The sequence below is a fragment of the Dama dama genome, chromosome 32 (assembly GCF_033118175.1).
Source record: "Dama dama isolate Ldn47 chromosome 32, ASM3311817v1, whole genome shotgun sequence".
Lineage (NCBI taxonomy): Eukaryota > Metazoa > Chordata > Mammalia > Artiodactyla > Cervidae > Dama > Dama dama.
In genome coordinates, this window is record NC_083712.1 from 34,363,849 (window position 1) to 34,389,820 (window position 25,972).

Here is a 25,972-nt window from a genome sequence, read left to right on the forward strand (position 1 = left end):
AATAGTCTACCTTTCCCAACATATAAAGAAGCATTCAGAGGTCTAGTTCAGAAGAAATTATTAGGAATATATGATTCTCCCTTTCTCATTTTCTCTTCTTTTTCAAGTTTTTGAAAAAAAAAAAAATTAGATCAAGTACCTATTAACAGTTAACTATTATTTTGGTTATCAAGGGTTAGAATTTGAGCCTTGTTGGTAACTGAGTAGATGCCACCCATAAGCATTTCATAAGAATGTAAAATTTCTCTTAATTTACTTTTGTCTCATTCTATACAATTCTGAATTTCTCCAGAAATTTACCTAGGAAAATAAATGTTAAGCCTTCCAAAAAAAGATATCCTTACTGGAAAGACTTAGTGGAGACGGGACTGACTCTGAAAGTGCTGAGCAACTTTTGTTAGAGAACTGTCCTATTTCTGAAAATACTGTGCCCAGATCACCCATGTCCAAATCATCTGAGATGCTTTTTGAAAAAGCACATTCTTGGCCTTTTCTCTGACTCTAGTGCATCAGAGTCTTCTAATGGGTCTATGAATATTTCATATTTGTTTTGGTAAACTTGCCCAGGTGACTTGCATGGACACAAGGTTTGAGAACCTCTGGTTGGGGCGAGGGCAGTCTGCCAGACCACTGACAGATCCCTGTCCTATTTACAGATATTTTTGTTGAAACTCCATGTTTATACTCCTGAAAAAAAAATCCTTATTGTGCAAAATCATACACTAAAAATAACAGGTCTTCTGGGATAGGAAGGGATGAATGAAGAGAAGTGAAAAGGTATGAAACTGTAACTGGATCACTAACAAGAATAATAAGAAACTCTTGCCCAGTTATAAGCTTTTTAGGTGGTGCTATTGGTAAAGGACCTGCTGCCAATGTAGGAGACGTTAGAGACTCAGGTTCGATTCCTGGGTCGGGAAGATCCCCTGGAGCTAGGAAATGTCAACCCACTCCAGTATTCTTGCCTGGAGACTCCCGTGGACAGAGGAACCTGGCAGGTTACAGTCCATGGGGTCACAAAGAGTCAGAGGTGACTGAACACAGCACAGCCCAGTTACAGCTCCAAAAACATTTGTCCTTAACAACACAGTCAGTTCTTTATACCCTTAAACCTAGAGACTGGTACTTCTTTTTCAGGCATTGGTCCTTGAGGGCATTCTCTTCTAGCAGAGATCAGTATTAACTTCCTAATCAACATTTTTTTTTAATGACCAATACTTGCCATTAGCTGTGAAAGTGCTGCCCTCAATATGCCAGCAAATTTGGAAAACTCAGCAGGGGCCACAGGACTGGAAAAGGTCAGTTTTCATTCCAATCCCAAAGAATGGCAATGCCAAAGCATGTTCAAACTACTGCACAGTTGCACTCATCTCACACACTAGCAAAATAATGCTCAAAATTCTCCAAGCCAGGCTTCAACAGTACATGAACCGTGAGCTTCCAGATGTTCAAGATGAATTTAGAAAAGGCAGAGGAACCAGAGATCAAATTGCCAACATCCATTGGATCATCAAAAAAGCAAGAGAGTTCCAGAAATACATCTGCTTTATTGATTACGCCAAAGCTTTTGATTGTGTAGATCACAACAAACTGTGAAAAATTCTTCAAGAGATGGGATACCAGACCACCTCATCTGCCTCCTGAGAAACCTATATGCAGGTCAAGAAGCAACAGTTAGAACTGGACATGGAACAACAGACTGGTTCCAAATTGGGAAAGGAGTACATCAAGGCTGTATATTGTCACCCTGCTTATTTAACTTATATGCAGAGTACATCATGTGAAATGCCAGGCTGGATGAAGCACAAGCTGAACTCATGATTGCCAGGAGAAATATCAATAAACTCTTATACCCAGATGACACCACCCTTATGGCAGAAAGTGAAGAAGAACTAAAGAGCCTCTTGATGAAACTGAAAGAGGAGAGTGAAAAAGTTGGCTTAAAACTCAACATTCAAAAAACTAAGATCATGGCATCTGGTCCCATCACTTCATGGCAAATATATGGGAAAACAATGGAAACATTGAGAGGCTTTATTTTCTTGGGCTCCAAAATCACTGCAGATGGTGACTGCAGCCATGAAATTAAAAGACACTTGCTCCTTGGAAGAAAAGGTATGACCAAATTAGACAGCATATTAAAAAGCAGAGACATTACTTTGCCGACAAAGGTCCGTATAGTCAAAGGTTTTTCCATACTCACGTGTGGATGTGAGAGTTGGACTATAAACAAGCTGAGTGCTGAAGAAGATGCTTTTGAACTGTAGTGTTGGAGAAAACTCTTGAGAGTCCCTTGCACTGCAAGGAAATCCAACCAGTCCATCTTAAAGGAAATGAGTCCTGAATATTCATTGGAAGGACTGATGCTGAAGCTGAAACTGCAATACTTTGGCAACCTGAGGGGAAGAACTGACTCCTTGGAAAAGGTCCTGATGCTGGCAAAGATCGAAGGCAGGAGGAGAAGGGGACAACAGAGGATGAGATGTTGAATGGCACCACTGACTCAATGGATATGAGTTTGAGCAAGCTCCGGGAGTTGGTGACTGTCAGGGAAGCCTGGCAAGCTGCAGTCCATGGGGTTGCAAAAAGTCAGACACGACTGAGCAACTGAACTGACTGACATGCCATCATTATAGGACTTCTTACAAAAAGAGGGAAATGTCTTTCCAGCTTTTTCATCTGTGCCATCAGCTCCTCCAGTCATTGTGGAGAATGTAGTGATTCTTGAAGCCACTAAACCAGCTACAACTTGCAATGTACATCTGTATGGTATCAGCTTTTTTTCGTAGGATCTTCATGTATTACTAAAGCCATCTCCTTAATCAGAAGGAAGCTTGTCTGGTAGTTCTTTTTTAAATTAATGTCCAGACCATGTCCTTTTTTTTTTTTTTAACCCCAAATGAGCTGGGGGTAATGTAAAGCTTTTTTTTTGAAATATATTGTGCTCGAAAATGGAAAGTTTTACAGATTTGAATACAGAAATGTTTAAAATATCTTTATGTACTTAAAGAGCATAATACAATTTAAACATAAATAAAAATAGCAAGAGATTTATGACAAATATGATAAAGTAGTATTATTCTTAATATATACAGAGTACATAGAAATTGATGATAAAAGTCTTAAGATCTCAATAGTGGATAGTTAAAAGGAAAAAACTCCTTAAAAGAAGAAACATGTGAGTGACCAATAAACATGTAAAATAATCTTTGGTACAGCTAGTAGCCAAATAGATTTTTAAAAAGGCAAGAACGAGGCTTCATTTTCACCTGTTAAATTCACGAATATTAAAAAGTGATAATATTCTAATATTTATGGGAGAATGGATGAAGTGGTTGCCTATATTTTTGAAAGACAACTTGGTAATGTACATCATGTTTTGACCCATTCTTTTTTGTTTAATTGATGTATAATTTCTTTACAGTGTCGTGCTAGTTTCTGCCATATAACAAAGTGAATCAAAAGTCAGTATAATATTAATCTGTAAAGTTTTTGTTTGAAGATTTGTTTTAACCTTTTATTAAAATCCCTAAATGAATTTTTCCAAAATTCAAGAAAAACTTACTGCTACTTAAATAGTAAAGTTACTTGAAAAATAATTTTGTTACCGTCACTGTCAAATTTAAGCCGATTTCTGCCGATATGTAAGTTTGGGTTCTTAAGGCCCTTGGAAACTTTTGTAAAAGTCATTTCTTCTCTTTTTTAGTAGTATGACAATACTATTGTCATTGGATGCTAGAATTCATAAATCATGTTTAAATATAAAATTAGGTCTATGACTTTTTGCTCATAAATTCCTATGTACGCTATGTACATGAAGAAGAAAAGGTCTCCTTGACTCACTTTGGAGCTTTACAACACTGAAAGATGACCCAACCTCTTCATTTTATGAACAGGAAGCTGAGTCCAGAAAGAGAGAGAATGGTGATCTGGGCCATGATTGGTTGGGGTCAGTTTCTGGGATTGAACTTGGCTCCTAAACTCCTAATGGTTTCCAACCTCTGTTCCTTGAGGGCTGTGATTCTTTTGGTGTGGATCCTCTCTCCGGCCCCTAGGAGGAGGCTATGAAGGGTGATGTGATGCTCAGCTAGTGGTTCTACCCACCCTGATTTGTCTATTTTTATACACAAAGGTCCTATCTATCATTTCTTGAGATAGAGTTGCACAGTTCTTCACACCGGAAAATCAACAGGCTCAGTTTCTCTTTGGAAATTCTGTTAGGTGTCTATGGCTGCCGTAACTAATTACTGCAAACTTAGAGGCTTAAAACAACACATGTTTATTACCTTGAAGTTCTGAGGGTTAAAATTCCAAGACAGGGCTCACTGGGCTAAAAATCACAGTGTTGGCCAGGCTGCATTCCCTTCTAGAAGGTCTGGGAGGCAGTCTGTTTTCTTGGCATTTGCAGCTTCCGGAGGCTGCCTGCATTCCTTGGCTCAGGTCCCCATCCCCCTGACTTCAGAGCCAGCAACATTACACCTCTGCCCATTCCTTTAACAATGACACCTAGGGGAGAGTATTTGCTCTTAAGGATTCACATGATTAGATTGGGTGAACTGGCTGATACAGCATCATTTCCGCACTTCGGGGTCCTCACCTTGATCCCATCTGCAGAGTCCCTCTTGCCTTTTGATGCAACCCATTCACAGGCTCTAGGAGTTAAGAATAGGCTTCTTTGGGAGTCAATATTCTGCCTACCAAAGGAAGAAATGTGCTTTCATTGGTCTCAGCTCTAAGTGGGCAATCACTTTAAAAACTTTAGAAGACTTTATAAACTGCTGAAACTTACTGAAGACTTAACGATATAATATCTACCAACATTTATTGAGGGCTTGCACTGCAGCAGACACCGACTGCTCAGTGCTTAAATGCATGATTTTATTTAATCCTTTTAACAGACCTATGTAGAGAAAGCCTCCATGATAGTTTTTTTTAATATGAAAAATAATTTTTTACCATGAATAAAAGCTTTCAATATGCCATTTTACCAATGAGCTATGTTTAACTGATTAGTATTAGTTTGTAAATAGTAAATTAGTATTGTTTGTAAATAAGATTTAATGATCAATTCTCAGAGTTTTCATTTAAATAGAAAAGAGAGCTATTTTGCATGACTAAGCTGAAAGTAAATAGATCCTTCATCATTTTTTAGTGCTGTTAAATTCTATAGGTAAAGAATTTATTTTAGAAGTTTTATCATAGTCTAATTGATTAATAGGCTCTCCCTCCATGCCTGTTGTTCAGTCGCTCAGTCATGCCTGACTCTTCGCGACCACATGGACTGCAGCACACCAGGCTTCTCTGTCCATCACGATCTCCTGGAGTTTGCTCAATCTCATGCCCATTGAGTCAGTGATACCATCCAACCATCTCATCCTCTGTCGTCTCCTTCTCATCCTGCCTTCAGTCTTTCCCGGCATCAGGGTCTTACCCTCTGACCCCACCCCAGATGTAAGCACCATGGAGAGCAGGGTTCTTGTTCTTCTTATTCAAGTTTGTTTCTTGAGTACTTAAAACAGTAACATCCATTCAATATGGGCTTCTCTGGTGGCTCAGTGGTAAAAAATCCATCTGCCAACATAGATTCAATCCCTGGTTTGAGAAGATACCCTGGAGGAGAAAAATGGTAACTCACTCCCAATATTCTTGCCTGGGAAATCCCGCAGACAGAGGAGCCTGGCAGGCTACAGCCCATGGGGTTGCAAGAGAGTCAGACGTGACTTAGCACCTGAACAACAACAAACCATTCAATAGACACTCAATAATATGGTTGAAAGAATGGAAATTGAGAACTGTCTAAGAGAATAAAGCTGGCCATCTCTATGAATGAGCCAGTATCTGGCTACTAGTTGGATTTCAGAAAGTCTTTTCAATGTGTAATATTCTAATGTGTTTGGCTAAAAGACAGTGTAATAGGTTCATATTGTTTGAGTAGGAAAGGTACATGATAACCCTGATAAAGCCAAGGTGTTCTTGCATAAATCTGTGCATCAGAGCAAAACAAATGGCTCATTTGATATGAAGTATTTGACTCCTGTACTGACTTTATTACTTTATTCATCTTCCTGTTTAGCAAATGTTATTGGGCACTGTGCTAGTTACTAGGACAAAAGATGAATTAAAAGAAAAAGTTCATGATGTAAAGGAGTCTTCTCTCTTCCTGGTTAAAACAAATACTTATTAAGATAAAATGCATTGTATTAAATGGAAGAATAATGGATTTATGGGAACACAGAGGACGGACCCTTAACTTACTGTCCAAACAATACTTCAGTTGGGCTGGTCATCTTGAATGTATTTCGGGAAAGGTATAATTTAGACTTATTGGAGAATGGCAAAGATAGGACACAGTTCTTATATACTCTTCATCCAGCTCCTTATTCCCTTGGTGTATTGATCAGCACTGAAAATTAACATTGGTACAATGCCATTAGCTAAACTTTAGGCCTTATTCAGATTTTGCCATCTTGACTATAACCTTTCATGTTAAAATGAAGTCACGTATCCAAGTGCTTCATTTCCTTTTTAATTCTAAATCTTCTTGCTTTATGCTTGGAGGGTTTTCCACTCATTGTAGTATTCTATAAATCTAAAATTTTTATGACTTTAAAGACCCATTGTTTTCCTTTCCTGGCCTTCCTTGTATCAAGCTTTAGGCTTCTAGAATGTTTAGTCTATTCCTTTACACTGGCAGCCCTTCCCTTTGAACATTTTAGTGACCCTTCTTGATAGTTTCCAGGTGCTTTTTTTTTTTTTTTTTTTGTCTTGAGGAATGACCACAGCTACGTGCAGTTTTTCAGCTGTTAATTATATGATTAGGTGCCATTTGGATTCATATGAGCTAGTATTTTTTGACTTTTCAGATGATTTATGGATGCTGGCAGTCAAATCAGCACTAAGAATGAAAAGTAATTATTTTAAAGATGCAAACTATTTTCACCACCATTTTTCATTAGATTTTTACAGCTGTGTGAAATAGATACAGCAGATCTAGTGCCCATAGCCTCCTTCTTTTTATTAATTTTTTATTGGAGTATAATTGCCCCCCCCCCCCTTTTTTTTGACCACGCTGCACAGCATGTGGGATCTTATTCCCAGACCAGGGGTTGAACCCTTGAGCTCTGCATTGGAAGCAGAGTCTTAACCACTGGACCACCAGGGAAGTCCCCCTCTTATTTCTTTTTAAGGTTAAGATGATTGAGTTTCAGAGTGCCTCTCTGGTCCCACAGACCAAACAAGCCTTAGACTCTGAATTTGCAAACTCCTGATTCTTGCTATTTAAGGAGACTATAAAAATCTATGAGCAGTAGCACAGCATGGTATATGTGGAGTTTAGTCATTTAAATTCATGAGCTAGAAACTATTAGCAAAGAAGCCAACTAAACTTCTTCCTAAATAAAAACAACGAAAACAAGAGCCTTTCTAGTGGTGTGCCTGTCCCTATAGAGGAAGTGAAAGTTACATGTTGTCATGCTAAGTAAGCTTCATTTTATGCAATGTGTGTGAATCTTTGTGCTGAGAAGATTCGATTGCAATTTAGGAACCAGTGGATTCTCTCAGAAGGTACAGAAAGCAGCTCACTTGTACTTTCAAGAGATGCTTTAGTGAGCTAATTTTTTTTATGCCAAATAAGGGAAACTGTGAATTCTAACTTCCCTTATTGTGATTGTGTGTGTTGTCTAAAACCGGCCTCCTTTCACTCTGATCTGATCCTTTGACTTCCAAGGACTGTGCAGGGGGGTATCACAGCCTTGTAGCTCTGTTAGGTGGGTCACAGAATTAGACTGCTTTTGATGGTCAATGATGTGGCACAGATTTCCTTACCGTAAACAATCTGTTTCTTCCACTCTGGTCATTTTCTGTCTCTTCAACAAATTCATGACACTGGGAACCCTAAGATAAGAAACTCTCCTTTCTTAACCTTTCCTGTGGGGGAGCAGTAAAATGATAAGGATTCAGCTGTTTGGTTGTCTGTGGACTAGCTTAAAAATGCAAAGAAAAGTCTTTAAAGCTACACAAGCTTTGAAGATACTCCAAAGTGAAACTTGGACCCTATTTAAGGAAGGATGCAAAGCTGGTTGGTTGACTGTAGAGAAATTTAACTTTGATCTGATTGGCTTTAGTGCATTAAGAGGCTTCCCTTCGATCCTGGCATTCACTTTTTAGTGTCATTCAGTTTAATAAGTTATCCATGAATTTAAAAAGAAAGAAAGAAAGAAGTCAGAAACATGGTTACCAGAAAAGCTGACCTGCCTAAATAACAAAGAAAGACACTTTCAAGGTCCTGAAAGGATACACTGATTTTGTGATTAGCTCTGCTAAAATGTTTTCTTCTTCACTGCAGGTTTTAAGGGGCTGTGTGAAAAGTAGACAATGGGGTGCTATTATTGGTATAAATTAGGGCTTTGTTCAAAAGCAGTGTTTTATGTTTGATGCAGTGTTTCAGAGTTTTCCCACAGCTGTTATTGTTTAAAACTACTTCTAATCAAGTGTGCACCTACTCATCTTACCTGGGAATTTTATCCACTTTAGAACATCTGAGTGAGGTTCTCGCAAAAGAAAAAAAGAATTTTAGTGACATTGGTTAGTTAAATGATTATTATTCTAAATATTAATTAATATTAATATGGATACTTCAAGGTCATGTTCCTGTCCAAAATTTACTTAAGCACATCAGAAGAGAAGAACCCCATTACCATAAGAGAATAAATAAATATAATATCAAATTCTCAGTAACCGGATATTTCTCAAAGTCTATGATTAAGTGGCATGTTGGAGATAAATATGACAGGTATGGATAGCAAATGAAAAAGATAAAAAAATAGTTTTTGACAACAGAAAAGATCAAATTTACAAACATATGTCAAATGAAATTTGCTGTATGTCAGTTAAGTCAAACTATAATGGATCCGTTTTAACCCTGTGTATTGATGACCTTAAATGAGGCTTGCAGGATAGCTTCTCTGTGTCCCTGAGTGAGATGTTCTTGTAATTGGGGGCAGCTGTGGTGACAGCACTCATTAGGCAGGCCTGTTGAACACTTTTACCTTAAAGCTGCCAGCAACGGTGCCTGTCCTGTGATTGGCTCCCGATTCCACTGTCACGGCCATTTGCCTTTACACCTTGACGGAGCATCAGTAATCTCTTCAGACCCTCTCGGGGCTGGGTTCCCACGTGGGAGCTGTCTCGTTCCAGTGAACACTAGAGTGGGACCACACTGGAGTGAGACACAGTGCGCTCCGCCCCTGTGGCTTTTGGGGGATGATAGGCAATTGCACAGTTTAAAAATCTATATATTTTTTGCATCATACCATTTTAAAGTATTCTGTCCTGTTTTATTTCCCCATAAATCACCAAGGCAGCTTAGAAGAGACAGCCGTTTTCATATCCACTTATCTCTACTTTCTCCCCCAGACTATATGTTTTGCACTTGGAATATGCAGAAATGATCTACCATGGGTTGTATACCAGGGTTATCAGGGCACTCTTAATACATCAATAAGATAAATTTTACATTTGACTTATAAACCTATTGGACAGAGCAAATTGTTCAGTTGGTTGCCTAGGAGTTAAGAGCAGGAGCTGGGACTTCCTTGGCAATGCAGTGGTTAAGATGTCACCTTCCAGTGGAGGGGATATGGGTTCCATCCCTGGTCTGGGAGCGAAGGTCTCACATGCCTCTTGGCATGGGTCAGCCTTCTAGGGTCCAGATACTGGCACCCCAATATGCCAGCTCTGTGACTGTGGGAGGTTGCTTTACCTCTCTGTTCCTGTTTGGTTGTCTATAAATTGGAATAATGCACATATCTCCTGGAATTGTCTCAAAACTTAAAAGACTTAATAAACATGATGCTCTCAGGCCGGTGCTTGATATTTAATACATACTAGGTTACTCAACCAGTGTTAGCTATTATTATTCTAAAGGAGTTTATTGTTGAAAGTACTGTGAGGACCTTATTGTAACTTCACCTTCTAAGTCTTGAGACCACCATTATAGTAGTTTTATAGTTTTGTCTTTGACCTTCACTATGAAATACTGGGCACAGCCCTACAGAGCTATATAGAAGATGAAGATTGCTAATTTCAACAAACATAATATTAATTTTTCAGGTTGAAAAATTCTCTTACCTAGTAAATCTGTGCTTATTGCCCTTGTAGAATTGTACAGTGTTGTAAATCTCTCACAGACATTTATGCAGAGGTGATCTGATTGTAAGAAACATAAAATTACTGTGGTGGCTATGAAATGAAATAATAGTTCCTAGATTTTTGTCAGCTGTCCCGGCTTTAAATCCTTGTCTGCAGCTTGACAGCCTTGTGACCTTGTACAAATGTTGGCATAACCCCTCGTTTCCTCACCTGTAAAATGGAGAGAATAGTTATCCAGCTTATATGAAATACATACAAGAAAAAAGGAAAAGGGAAATTGACCCAAATGGTAAATTGGGGATGTGCATTGATCATAATAGTTACTGACTAGTTAAGGAGCAAATTTAGACCTTGTAGACTGGGGTAATCAATGAAGACAGTTGATCAACTTTGATTTGAAAACAGAGGAGATCATATTAAAATGTTCACTCTTCTTAAAATGGAATAACAGCCTGGCCTCTGCAGGAGCCTCTGAGATACGGTGCCTTAAAGGAGATGGGAAGGAGTATGGTTGCAATGACTGGGGTCTTAGCTGAGGCAGGAATCAAGTAGAAAACATTTTTTTTTAATTTATTTTAAATTGGAGGATAATTGCTCTACAGTATTGGCTTCTGCCAAGCCTTGACATAAATTAGCTGTAGGTATACGTATGTCCCCTCCCTCCTGAACCTGCCTCCCACCTCCCACGCCATCCTACCCCTCTTGGTTGTCACAGAGCCCTGGCTTGAGTTCCCTGAGTCATAGAGCACATCCCCACTGGCTGTATGCTTTCCATGTGGTCATGTGTATGTTTCCAGGCGACTCTCTCCATCTGTCCCACCCTCTCCTTCCCCCCTCACCCCCCATGGCCATAAGTCTGTTTTCTGTGTCTGCGTCTCCGTCGCTGCTTCCAGTAGAGGACATTTTAACGACGATGACCAGGTGAGAGAAATCCAGCAGGATGTAAAAATGGCAAAGTAAAGGCAGGAATGCTTTTTTGACCGTTTTCCAGTTAGATTTACATTTCCTTTTTATTAGCGACATATGGCAGAGAGCATGAGAGTCCTGATCCAGTGGAATGCATAAAAATGAAAATAATGTCAGTGGGGCCCTTTGATCTCAAATTTTAAAAAAGCCTTTTTGAGAAAGTGGGTGTGGGTTTTGAAGTAATATTTGGGCCTGGATCTCTTCTTTATCAGTATCTTCTAGATCCTTCCTTCTACTTAGTTTTTTTCAGCAAGGAAGTTTTGTGCTAAGTCCTTGAGATCCTATGTGTCCAATACACTTAGACACCTGGATGTTTATTGGCTTCTCCAGTGGCTCAGCAGGTTAAGAATCTGCCTGCAGTTCAAAAGACACAAAAGTTGTGAGTGTGATCCCTGAGTCAGGAAGATCCCCTGGAGAAGGACATGGTAACCCACTCCAGTATTCTTGCCTGGGAAATGGAGCCTGGTGGGCTCCTGGGGTCACAAAGAGTTGGACACAACTGAGAGACTAACACTACGTTGGACATTTGGATGTTTGTCAAAATGGACCCATCATCACCACCACACCACCATAAGCCTGAGCCTCCACATAGGGACTGTGACCACCTGCTCAAGACTGCTCTTGCCTCTCCTTTGATTGGATAGTGACAAATTCCTTAAATGACCCTTTTTTTTTATACATGCCTCTTTAGTGTAGCCTGTTGGGTATGATGTTTAACTGTAGAATGTGATCAGTCATTTTCTGTGGCTTTAGAGTAAGCATGGGCTTCCCCAGTGGCTCAGTAAGTAAAGAATCCACCTGCGATTCAGGAGACATAGGAGATGCAGGTTCCATCCCTGGGTCAGGAAGATCCCCCAGAGAAGGAAATGGCAACCCACCCCAGTATTCTTGCCTGGAAAATCCCATGGATGGAGGGGCCTGGTGGGCTACAGTCCAGTGGATCACAAAGAGTTGAACATGCCTGAGCGGGGAAAAAAAAAAAGAGTAAACATAGTTTTTGACTGGGCTGGTTGTGGCTCATACCTCCGAAAGGAACATTTAAAAGAATCCTACTGTTTCAGTCAGCTTGTAGCAGTGAACTGGGGGATGTGGAACTTTGTGCAAATCTCTATATGAAAAGCCCCGCTGAAGACTGAATTGTTTGAGAGATGAAGGTTAACACTAGTAAGAAGCTGGCTCTTAGTGGTCCTACCATTGTGAATAAGAGAAGTAAAATGCTGAAATATTGCTCCCGAATTTATTGTATTATAATATGTTGTATAATGACATGTTCCATGCATGTTGAGGATTGTTCCAAACGCTTGTAAAGATATTATTTGGTGATGCACATTCATCCTTGTATAAGGAGTTGGGCATAGAAGTGCTAAAATGGTATTTCTGGGTCCAACTGTCTTAACTCTACTTTGAAGACAACCTTAGTGTGTTGACTGGTATAGTTTGTTGCCAATGGTATGGAGTAAGCTTGAGAATATCTTGTAATAACCCCCTGAACTTTATATAGTGACTTTCTCACAAGTGGAGGTCCCCATATGCTTTATCTCATTCTCCAAATATCCTTGCTGAATACACAGGGACACATAGTAAGTTTCCATTTAGGCTCACAGGGAACTCTAGTTAACTGCAGTTAGGGACAGTCTATCTGGAGGATGATTCGGCTGGACTTGAGGCAGCGTGAGCCTCAAGTCACCACATGTGGCAGCAAATAGTGACCTGTGAGATGGTCCCTAACATAACTTAAGACCACACACCGCCTCAGTAGCAGTGATTTTAATCCTAGGTGTATTGTGAAATACCATTGCTGCTAGACCTTGCTGCCTTATACACAGCTATATTTACAAAATATATACCTGATAAATTTTCCCTTTTATAGTCAAATTTGTGAGTACAACTCAGAAGAGAAGACCAGATGACTAAGTATAATAAACTTTATCCATTCTGTACATTGTGACCACAATTTTCTCAATAAAGGACTTATAGAGACTTTCCTCAGTCACTCATTTACCTTTAACATGACTATAAAAAATAGGGCATCCTTCTGTGTAGAAGACCCATTCATGATATTTGTGTGACTTTCCTTAACTAACATTATTGCCAATCACCAGTTTTCACTGTGAGATCTGCACCTGTGTGGTATCAGGCTTTTAAATGGTTTTATGCGAGGAAGGCTTCACTGGGGAGTCATAGCCGAAAACTCACAGTGATTTGATAATATTTTGCAGGTTTCCTGTTTAATTTGTTCAGTGTCAAGGCTCTTCAGTTTAACTGTACAGTCAAATGTGGAGAGTTATGAGCTAGTTTTGCACCGTCAGGACATCCAAAGAAAAGAAACAGTTCATCTAGTGTCCCATGCTATCTGCATATCTCATCAACACACACATACTAAAAGGCGTTCCCTGTTCTTAACAATACAGTACAACATTTGATAATAGCAATATTGAACATATTAAAAAAAATGAGCACCCAGTGGACAAGTAAAATGAGACGATTGCTTAGATGGATAGTTCTTCTTCATCTTTATCACAAATACTTATTCACACATTAAAGAATTGGAATAAACAAGCATTGTGTCTTCAATTTTTGTGTGGTCAGCATGTAAAATAATTGTTTTTGGATTACTGCCACAGTTTTTTTTTTCTCCATTGTACAACCTATCAAATAAAAAATTTAGACATGCAAAAATAGACTTTTAAAGTATATAGTCATACCTGCTTGCATTGACTTTGAGTCGGAAGAGTATGTTCGTGATCTTTTAAAGCCCTGTAAAACACTTAAAGCCTATAAAAACGAGTGCCTGTAAAATGTGTGGCATTGCTCTGAGGGTTTGGGGGTTTCTATTTTTATAAGCTGTTCCTTTTTGCACTTTACTGTCTGTCTCTGTTGATACATTTCTAAGGGTGTGGATAGGTTCATATTAATGTCAAGCAAGTTTGAAGTAGATTTAAGCCATGACTGTTTAAAACTTGCTCTGTCATTAAATTGTTTCAGGGTGTGGAAATGCTGCCTCCCAGCATCACAATGAAAGCAGAATTATGAACTGTGGTAGACCAAATACAATTAAATCACTCCAAAGATGTTCAGATCATTTACTGCGTTGGAAGCAGTAACTTAGCATTGTGTTTACCTTCTATCCATTTTTAGTTAGGGCTTCCCAGGTGGTGCTAGTGGTAAAGAACCTGTCTGCCTGCGCAGGTGGACGTAAGAGACACAAGTTCGATCCCTGGGTTGGGACGATCCCTTGGAGGAGGAAATGGCAGCCCACTCCAGTTTCTTGCCTGGAGAATCCCATGGACAGAAGAGCCTGGCAGGCTGCAGTCCACACTGTGGCACAGAGCTGGACAGGACTGACGTGACTTAGCACACGCAGCAGCAGTTAAATTAACAGACTGTTTACTCTTAAATAAGAATTGAAGGGCATGTACATTTTTTTTTTACAGTTTTAAAATCCAAGTACTTGCTTTCAAATATTGCCCATGGTTTCAAAGCTACCCTTGGTCTTATAAAATTATATCTGAATTTTATAAAGTACTTGGTGGAGTGCTTTCTCAGTGAAATAAATGAGATTATTTTATGCGAGTAAACTGTGTGAGAAACATACGTGGTTTTAAAATGTATTCTAGTGACATATACGTATTGTTTTATAATCTAATGGAAGGAAATTTACTCTATTGAATGTTGTCTCATTATGAATAGAGGAGAAAAAGCCCACAGACTGTATGTCCTCAACATTAGTTTGCACACTTGTCAAGAGTCTGCAATATCCAGGGGTATTCCATTAGGGTGGTTATGTGAGAAGAAATAAAGAAAAATTTATGTTGTTGCCCAGTCTGTAGGATGCCTCCATTTGGGCTCCACCTGGCATGAGTGAGGAACTTTATGTGGTACTTTTCTAGAAGGTATCACTGACCGCAGAATACCCAGGGGCCAAGAGTGCAGTCGTGTGGCTGGGTTAGTGGGTCACAGATTTGTTTCTCCATTTATGGAGAATTTTAACACCTTAAAACAGCTGTTCTCTGAAAGCTGTATATCCTCACGTCATAGCTGGTTTCCCCTGAAGATACAGCAGAGACACTATGACAAGTGGACTTCCAGGGATGCTGGAAGCTTCTGTGCTTGTGACAGTCTTGAAGCTACATGCAAGAGAGAGCAGCTTAGGCTAGTCAATAGAGGTATATCCAAATCCCAAACACTAAGAAATGTTTATACATTGGGCTTAGCTTAAGGAGTGGATATTCTAGTTACAAAAGGCCTTGCCTCTCAAGGTCTGTGCCTCATTATGTCATAGATCATCCCTTAAGGACAAAGATGTACCAGTCTTGCATGTGAACCCCCAAAGGAGAGAGCAGATGTGTTGACCTGCCAAATAAGAGATTGTTTTCCTTCCACCAAAGGGCCTAGGGGGATTGAAGCCCCAAAGTCATGGTTATCAGGTTGAATGTAGGAGGATTTCAGTGCCATACCACTCACAGAATTTTAATGGAGAGTATAATCTTAAGAGCTACATTTGTAAGTTACAACACAAATATTCCCAAGAATCTCAGTGACTTCAAATTTAGCCAAGACTTCAAACGTATTTACTGAAAGCTTGAGACTTTTTTAATGGCAGAAAGATCAGATTTTAAAAATGCAAAAAAGCTAAGAAAACCAGTATTCCGTTTCCTCCCTTTCTGTGTGTGTGTGTGTGTGTGTGTGTGCATGCATATGCATGTATGCATGTACATCCTTATTTGCAGAATCATGTGAAATTTAGTTGTAGATATCATGATATTTCAGCAAATACTGCCTAAGAACAAGGGCATTCTGCATGACCACAATGCAGTTATCACACATGAGAAACTTAATTTTGATACAGGAGCTTTATTTAGATTTCCCCAGTAGTCCTAATAATGTTCCTTATAACTATTTTTTCCCTGAAGCAAGATCCAATCACGAGTCAAAGTCTATTGTGTTTGTCAGTCTCTTTAATCTACATCAGTTTCACAGTGTTTTGTCTTTCGTGACATTGATATTCCTGGAGCCTAGACCAGCTGTTTTGTCAAATATCCTTCAATTTGAATTTGTCCAATTGTTTCCTCACATTTGAAATCAAGACTCTTAACTAAAGTCATAATAAATAAAGAAATGAAGATAGGAGGGGAATGGGGAAGGAGAGGTGACAGAAAGAGACAGTGGAATAGAATAAGAGAAAAAAAGTAAAAAGAGATGCAAATGGACTTCACGAAGATTTCAAACAAGATGACAAAATCTAGTAGATTTGTGTTCAGACTATATTGGTAAGCAAATGAATGGAGAGGTGGGTGAGGGAACATGGTACTTAATTAGAGTTAAGGACATCTCATATATTGGGTTTGGAACATTTTGGATGGAGACAAGGGAATAAACCTGGAAAATCTGGGCTGTATGCCAAGCTAAACACAAAATTAAGTGAAAACAACAACAAAAATTCAAACTAGTTCTTTTAATCTGTACATAAAAGAATGAGGTGGTTTATTTTTCTTAATAAATGTAAACCAGTTTTTTTGGTATCATTTAAAACCCTTTACTAGGTTTACAAAATTGAAAATGATCTTAAGGAGTTAATAGGAATATACAAATACTATACCAGATAGATAAGAATTTAGTCTGTTTTTTAAAACCTCCAGAAGAGAAATTTGTGGACCACATCTTAAAGGGAAGAATTCTAGGAAAGCTCTTCAGGAAGTAAATCTTATTTTCAAGCTGTCAAAAAAAATAACCAGAGAAAATCATCAGGTGTCAGAGGCTAAGAACGGCTGAAATATTGATACAATTTTCTAACTTGCTGCTGTGTCTTCACACTTAGTGTCTGCTTCTCCACCTCATCTCCTGGCCTCTAAATAAGAAAAACGGGGATGTGTAATTGTAGGAACACTGTTAAGAAGTCACAGCGTTCAAATAGTTTTTGCTGTAATTTAATGGAAAATTTATATACTCATTCCTGACATTTTTGGAGGGATTTTCTTGGTAAGGGCAGAGTTGTAGAAAAATCAATATATGCAGAGTGGGAAAGGTACACCATTTCCTGTTTCCATGTGCTTAACATGGTTCTGATTGCCATCCTTGGAGTCTTGATGCTGTACACAGTGAATAATTGCTCACTGGGTCTGAGAGGTGCAGTCTCTTTTGGTGGATTTGAAGAATTAACTTCTCATTAAGTCCTGAACTATGGCAGAAATAGACTTTGTACTTGGCTTTTGTAAGACTCAATGGAAACAGAGATGTTGAGACATCACTTTCTGCGGTGTTGATTAAGTGAAATTATGTGTGCAGAGGAAAATCCACTCAATATGCTTTTATTTTTTAAACTGTTTTATTATGGGGGAAAAAAACACAGACATACTATATAGTATTGCAGGGATTTCCCTGGCAGTCCAGTGGTTAAGACTTTGCCTTCCAATGCCAGGGTGAAGGTTCAATTGCTGGTTGGGCAGCTGAGATCCCATATTCCTTGTGGTCAAAAAGACAAAACATAAAACAGAAGCAATATTGTAACAAAATCAATAAAGAGTTTTAAAATGGCCTACATTTTTAAGAAATCTTAAAAAAGAGTCATATACTAAATCCCTGCTTCTATATATTGACTGACTTACCACAGTCAACTTCTTGGGGAATTTATTTCATTTTTATGCCTAACCATTCCCCACTGGCTTCCCAGGGGGCACTAGTAGTAAAGGACCAGCCTGCTAGTTATGTAGAGATGCAGGTCCCATCCCTGGGTTGGGAAGACTCCCTAGAGGAGGGCACAGCAACACACTCCAGTATTCTTACCTGGAGAATTCCATGGACAGAGGAGCCTGGTGGGCTACAGTCCATGGGGTCGCGAAGAGTTGAACGTGACCGAAGCAACTTGGCACATTCCCCACTACCATTTCATATTGAAGTAAATCTCAGATATTCCAACATTTTATCCATAAAGATTTCAGTAGAGAATAGGTACTCTTTGAAGTCTTGCTTAAAATAGTAATGGTATGTAAGCATTTAATATAAGTGAATGAGTGACTGAAAGTCACTCAGTCATGTCCAACGCTTTGCAACTGCATGGAATATACAGTCCATAGTATTCTCCAGGCCAGAATACTGGAGTGGGTTGCCCTTCCCTTCTCCAGGGGATCTTCCCAACCCAGGGATCGAACCCAGACCTCCCACACTGCAGGCAGATTCTTTACCAGCTGAGCCACATAAAGTGTCCTATAAATTAATGCACAATGTAAGTGCTCTCTTGTCTCTGTTGAGAAGATTTAGAAGGGTGAAATCCAATCGAACTGATAATCTGATGGGGAGTATGGTGGTCTTCTGGAAAGGTCATTTGTTGTTTGTGGGAGAGTATCTGTAGACCCAATAAAAGTGTTGTCCCCAAAGAAAGAGTGATGTCACCAAAGAATTCCTGTCTTGAAGAAATGAGTGTTGTTAAGATGTATGAGTCCTCTTTGTTCTCTGGATTTCTCCTGTTGATAGCGTAGTCTAACTCTGACTCTCCAGAATATTGTAACCATGGCCAAGAGACACATAACCTGTCTCTGAAAATAAGCTTCCCATTTGAAAAAATGGGTGTGATACCTGTTTTACATATTCACAGAACTGTCATGCAGATTAATTGTGATCTGGGCTGGGGGTGGGGGTGGGGATGTGAATGTGCTGTAGAAATAATGGCCCAGTTACCTCTTCTTCTTTAGCATAAGATTTTGATTCTTTGAAATGACCAGTCTTCAGGATTTTTAATAGTACCAGAGGATGTAAAGATGGAAGAAATTGCTATCTTGAATATATATATATATGTGTGTATTTGTGTGTATTGTTTAGAATGTTTTTAAAGAACAGATTTTTATTGAAGTAGACTTGATGCACAATATAGCGATTCACAATTTTTAAATGGTGCACTATATTTTATGCTTTATGCTTCGCTGGTGGCTTGGACAGTAAAGAATCTGTCTGCAATGCAGGAGAGTGGGATTTGATCCCTGGGTGGGGAAGATCCCCTGGAGAAGGAAATGGCAACCCACTCCAGTATTCTTATTTGGAGAATCCCATGGACAGGGGAGCTTGGTGGACTACAGTCCATGGGATCACAAAGAGTTGGACACAGCTGAGCAGCTAACACTTTCACTATATTTTATAATTATTATAAAATAAAGGTTATGCCCCCTGTGTTGTACAGTATGTCCTTGTAGCTTATTTTATGCCTAATAGTATGTACCTCTTAATCATCTACACATATATTGCCCCTCTCCACTTCCCTTGCCCCACTGGTGACTGCTAGTTTCTTCTTTATATCTGTGTGTCTGTTTCGAAGAATAATTTTATAACCTAAGTTCTCTTTTTCCCCCTGAATATATTTTATCTGAGCATTTTTATTATTCTCTAAGCTGAGATACATTTTGACTGATACCCCCCTCCCCTTTTTCTTTTCTCTCTCAGTTAGTAAAGCCTTTGTGAATGGTCTCTTGATCAGGCTCACCAAAATGAACATGTTTCTCTTGGGAAGATTGCCGTGTGATCAGAACTTTTTTCCTTCTCTTTTCTCTTTTAGCCTTGCCTCCCCGCTTGAAAGAGATGAAGAGTCAGGAGTCTGTGGCAGGTTCTAAACTAGTGCTTCGGTGTGAGACCAGTTCTGAATACTCCTCTCTCAAGTTCAAGTGGTTCAAGAATGGGAGTGAATTAAGCCGGAAGAACAAACCACAAAACATCAAGATACAGAAAAGGCCAGGGTGAGTATCCTGCATTACACAGCAGATTCCATGCCTAGCAATACAATGGTATAAAATATAAAAATTACTCACAGCTTAGTAAATAAGGATACCATCAAAAAAATGGGATACGTGATAAATGAGAAGATTTTTTGTTATATGGGGGCCAGAAATTGGGTCATTAGATAGGAAAGAATTTTAAAGTATGTCATCTTACAACTTCTGGAGAAAGAAAGGAAGGATGGATGTGGAAAGGACTGTAACATGTGGCTAGAAATAGAAGGGGTTAGAGAAGAAATATTAATAATAAGCTGTGTATAGCACAGGAAGCTCAGCTAGTGCTCTGTGATGACCTGAGGGGTGACACCAAGGGAGGTCCAAGCAGAAATATATATATATTTCCACTCACTTCATTGTGCAGTGGAAAAACTAACACAAAGTGGTAAAGCAGTTATACTCCAGTGAAAAAATAAATTTAAAAAAGAATTCAAAACAAAAATTTTTTAAAAACAAAAAAAAATGTTAATACGTGCTATTGTAATAGTAAGTAATAGATGAGATCCTAAAATCCTGTATGGAATACCTGTGCCTTACACAATCAAGCTCAGTTGGGAAAGAATCTGCCTGCAATGTAGGAGACCCGAGTTCAATTCCTGGGTTGGGAAGATCCCCTGGAGAAGGAAATGGCAACCCACTCCAGTATTCTTGCCTGGAGAATCTCATGGACAGAGGAGCCTGGCGGGCTACAGTCTGTGGGTTTACAAGAGTCAGACACGACTTAGCAACTAAACGTATATCATCATGTGAAGAGTTAGAATGTAATCAGTTGAATCTGAACTACTCTCAAGTAAATTTAATATGTAAAATTAATGTGTAAACTGACAAATTGAGAGCAGATTAAAATATCTAGTAATCCTAAGTAGCAAGACTCTTAAGTTTTCCTGCCCTCCTTGAGGAGATTCCTATTTGGGAAGGCTTCATGTGACCCCCTATAACGTCTGTATTCTATACCTACTCTAAAATGATGCTCTTTTATTTAATTTTTTCTTCATTTTTTTTCCTCCTTATTTAAGAACATTTACTTCTAATCTGAGACTACATTTTGAAATTACGGAAGAGCTAAACGTCTTGGATTTTTGCTTGTGAACCGTCCTTTCATCAATGTGACATGTGTCATAGGGGTTCACAGCTCCAAGGAGACCTTTTCTCTACTTACACTTCAGAGGATCCCAGTGACATCCCAGAGATGATATATGAAGCAACAATGAGAATCACCTCCTAGACTTTTATTTTATAGGACAAATACCAAAAAAACCAAACACACATGAGCCAGAAAAAATAAAGTGATGTAAGGGAAATGAATTTTATCTTACCAAAGTGTTTAATGACTGTAAGAGCCATAATTAGGGATGCTTTCTCGTTTCTCTGGTTTTAATAACTACTCTGCTTATCCTTTTTATTGATTGTGTCAGTACAGTGTCTTGATTTGGAAGAATAATACAGAAGGAAATATCACTGTAGCAGGTGGTACTTCAAATATACAAAAAAGAATAATTCTGTGAAGTGACAGAGTGCTTTTGTATATAATCTTATTTGTTTGGTTTTTTAACAATTTTCCCCTAGGTAGTAAAGGCAATTTACTGCCCATGGTGACTCTAATTTTGCAGGTTAAGAAATCAAGGGTCAAAAAACTGTTGTCTCTCCTTGAGTCACCCAACTAGCTATGAATAAGCTGGAACACAAATCAGTGTCTCAGATTCCTTAATGTCTCTCTCCTTCTTTAAAAATGGAAAGCAGACATATTTTATCACATGTGTCCATGTGGGGAAGGGAGGAGAGACAGCAAATTGAAAAAACAAGCATGATTCTTTTTGAGAAGTTTAACAACAAAGAAAAATTACTTTTAGCTAGGTTTTGGTGTCTGTTTTGTTTTTTATCAATTAGCAAGGTTAGTAAGAAACAGTTATCAGCATAAGCGGAGTGATGTCTCAAGCTAGGTTAGTAAGAAACAGTTATCTGCATAATCGGAGTGATGTCTCATTTGTTTCTATGTGGCTATTAGTTGAGAGCAAAAATATTTAAGAGCCCAAGAAAAGCTTATATGCTAGAAATGTGGAGAAATGAAAGAATCCTAGGGCGTTTTATACTCAGGGCATCAAAAGATTGTAGAGAGATTATCTAGTACAGCCTTATATGAAGCAATCAAGTGCTGAAATCCTGTTAGGGCTGGGGGGCTTCAGGATTTTTAAGTAGCCCATCTATTTACAAACAGTAGTCTAAAAACTTGATTATTTATGCCGAGGTAAATTCTACCTTGTGGGAGGTTAAATTTATTAATAATTAGGGAAATGAAATATCTAACACTGAACATCAAACAGTAAAACTAAGCGCTGAATTGGAGGTTACTGATGCTCAGTGTCGTGGGAGTTGGGAAGTGGGGAAGACCCCAGGAGCTTCAGGAGTCACTGTGAGGGGGTGGATTGGACTCTGCTAAAAACAGAGAGACCCCCTGGATGGGTAGGGTGGGTTATAGAGTAGATCAGTAGCAGGTTCTGTTTATAGGACAATAAAGAGGCCAATTGAGTTGGGCCAGTGAGAGAGTGGATGGGAAATTTTGCCCTTCCTTGGATAAGATGCTGTGTGTTGGTCCTGGTCTAGAAGCTGGGTCCAGAGAGATGAGCAAAAAGTGCATGCTGTCTCAGAGGCTTGGTCTCAAGTGGGGAAGGGAAATATAAGCAGTTATAATTCTCAGTTTTAAATTTGATGACAGTGACGATCACAGGAGGCTTTAGAAAGGTACGCACAAAGGATGGTGGAGGGGATCCAGTCCTGGACTGTGGAGGTTTCCTAGAAAGAAGGGGAGGAGGGAGGGAAGGTGGAGAGGATTATCCAGGCTGAAGGAATGGAATGAAACAGCTGCGGACTGCAGGTATTTAAGGTGAGGATACCTGAAGAGAACAACAACAGAAAAAGAGAACCCCCCCCCCCCCCCCCGGAATGAATACGGTCCGAAAGAGCACATGTACAGGTACAGAACTAATTTGTTACATGGCTTGGATGACATATAAAAGTGTCATTAGTATTCAGAAAGGTATTTTCACATTGGCTTCATAGGCTCAGACAGCTAAGAGCACTGTCTACATATTAATAAAATCCCATTATCCCGGAAACGCCAGTGTTCAGAAATTACTTCTTTTAAACAATAGCCTTGCTGGAAAGAATTAAGTGGGAACAAAAAGAAAGAATTTTATTCAAGTAATGTGACTGCAAATGACTCTTGGCAAAGCATTGAACATTTTTGAGCCTCCAAAAATAAGACACTTTGTGTAAAGTGGGCAGCCACTGATAAGTGATCAGCTAATTGGGTTTCAGAATTGGGTATTCGGTCATTTCTGAGGTTGTATCTTTAAAAAAAAAAAAATTAGTGCTGTCTTTTTTAAGGGATCAAACTGAATCTAAATTTAATTAACGTTTACAAGATGCTCTATTATTTCAACTTTCAACTTATAAGAGAATGGATACTATTGTTATTATACCCATTAAAAAATTAATATCCTGAGAATGAAGGAAATTAGGTTTCTTCCTGTAGATCTAATGTTAATAAATGGTTACTCTTGGACTTGAAATTGATCTGTATCTATGCCTTTTGTCTTTTTCACTCCATGTCTCATGTCTTTTCACAGCTACTTGTGATTTTGCCATAGTATCCAGTGAAGTCATAACATGTTTAAGGCAAGGGACCTGTTTGGGCTTAAACTGCTTAATAAAAAGCATTCTTATTTGTCAGCTTCCTCTACATGCTCATAATTTTTCATTATGAAGACATTTCAAAATGTTAACAATTTGTAGTGGTTACTTGCTTACTTAACTTTATCTTACTACATTTGTTCTTAGCCAACAGGCCAAGAAGGGATAAACTGTCTCTTAGGCTATGATCACAAGCAGAGGTGAATTTTAGTGTAAGGTTTAGGATTTCCCTGGGACCCTCTTTATTTAAAGTAAAATGTTGACTCTCTTCCAATCCTTCGCCTAGATTTCTTTTTCACATTTTATAATCTAGATTGTTTGTAACAGTCAGAATTTCCTTTTAATCCCTTAGTGTTATGAAAAGATTTTATACCAATAGGGAATTGCTATTATTTTGTAAAGTCTTATCCCCTCTTCAGCCCCTGCTCCTACTAATAAATGACATTCATACGTGTTCTTCCTATGATTCTGCATTCATGTGTGAGCCTTTTTGTTTGTTTTATTTGGCTGAGCAAGGTGTGGGACCAATTAAAAGAAATAGAAGCTGCCCTGGTCTTAAGTGTCTACTTATCCCTTTGTTATTGTTTCCTTTGCCTGGTGGACGATTTTGATCAAGAAAACTGGTTAAAGAGCTTGGTTGTGTGACAGGTTATATTTCAGGTCTGCCTGTTGGCTTCATTTGCATACCTGTCTTGTATCAGTCTTTTTTTTTTAATTAATTTATTTATTTTAATTGGAGGCTAATTACTTTACAATATTGTAGTGGTTTTTGCCATACAATGGCATGAATCAGGAGTCTTATTAAAGGCTGACTTCCTGTTGTTTCTGTATGGTGCACATTTTGGGATGCTCTTAATTTTGTATCAGGGGCTTCCCTGGTGGCTCAGTGGTAAAGAATCCGCCTGCCAATGTGGGTGCCATCCCTGAGTCAGAAAGATCCCCTGGAAAAGGAAATGGCAACCCACTCCCGTATTCTTGCCTGGAAAATCCCATGGATGGGGGAGCCTGGTGGGCTACAGTCAGTGGGGTTGCAAAAGAGTCGGACACAACTTATTGACTAAACAACAACAATTTTCTATCAGCTCTTCATTTCTGTTCTTGCTTTTTTTTTTTTTTTTGGACTCACCTTGTGGTTTGTGGGATCTTAGTTCCCTGTTGAACACAGGCCCTTGGCAGTGCAAGTCCTAACCACTGTACGGCCAGGGAATACCCTGTTCTTACATATTGTAATTTTGTTTAAAATTGATTCTAATTGGTTTGGTCAAGTTAAAAAAAAATAAGGAATGATTGCTCCTATTATCAGTTGGTTCAGGGTTTTTTGACTCTTAATAGAAGAGGTTTAGACTCATCTCTTTCTTTTATTAGTTGAGCTACTCCAACAGGTCATTTTAACTTTATATGTAAGAAGATCTCAGATTCCTTAGGTATAAAATGGGGATAACCAGTGTCTGTTTCATAGCATTTATGTGAAGCATTTTATGCAGTGTCTGGTTCTGTAGAGTTTCATAGTTGCTGCAGTGGCAAGTGACTTCATTCTGGTAGAACCAGATGACGACTGACATTCTGTGGTTTGCACTATGAAATCCCTGTCTTTCTTTACCCTTCTCATCGGCAGTTCAACAGTATCTGAGCTGTGTTAACATACACACGAGAATTCATATATGATTCCTTAGGGATCAGAAGAACTAGATTATATAAACTGAGTTGATCTTTCCTATATGCATTTAATTTGCCTTTGCCTATAAAATATGGTAGAAGAATTAAGTGTGAAAAATGAGATAAGCAGCTATGGAAACCTTGAATCTACCTTGTGAGTGAGCGCTCATGAAAAGAACACAGTTTACATTTTGATATAAAAAAAAGAAGTTAATCTTTGTAACTTCCATTTACAAATGTTTTATTGCTTTATTGTTTCACAGCGTCATTTTTTCTTAATCCAAAGCAATGCATGCTTATTAGGAAAATCTAAAAATTGCAGAAATTTAGAATGTTATTATAATAGTAGCAGACACTTACTGAGAGATTACTCTATTTCAAGCATTGTTTTAAACACTGTGTATGAATTAACTCTTTTAAAGCTTTTAGAAAATGAAAATCCACCAAAACGTGCATCCCTCCCAGAACCCCAAATAACTCGTCAATTAAAGAGCAAAAAGTTAATTTTGTGATTGGGAGTTCATTCATTCTTCCAAGTTAACTTTCTTCTTATAGACAAGATATAGTAGCCTATGGAAGAAAGTAAAATAAAGAAAGTAAAATAAAACAATATTGAAGAAAGTAAAATAAAACTATAGCCATACTTATTAAAGCCCCAAATGGTTACAATGTATAATTTTCAAGAAAGGTTTCTCTGTTTCTACTGTCTCACTATTTCCCATTCCTGCTTTAAGACCCAAGGATTGCAGAATCTC

At 38.6% G+C, this 25,972-nt stretch overlaps 1 protein-coding gene across 8 annotated transcripts in view; it reads left to right on the forward strand.

Moving 5' to 3' along the window:
- Positions 1 to 25,972, forward strand: part of NRG1 (neuregulin 1) — a 1,115,683-nt gene that overhangs the window by 915,253 nt on the left and 174,458 nt on the right. For all 8 annotated transcript variants that reach the window (XM_061134964.1, XM_061134972.1, XM_061134976.1 and 5 more), the window contains exon 2: positions 19,658 to 19,835. In XM_061134964.1, the coding sequence (XP_060990947.1) occupies positions 19,658 to 19,835 (178 nt within the window). The remainder of the gene's footprint in view (positions 1 to 19,657; positions 19,836 to 25,972) is intronic.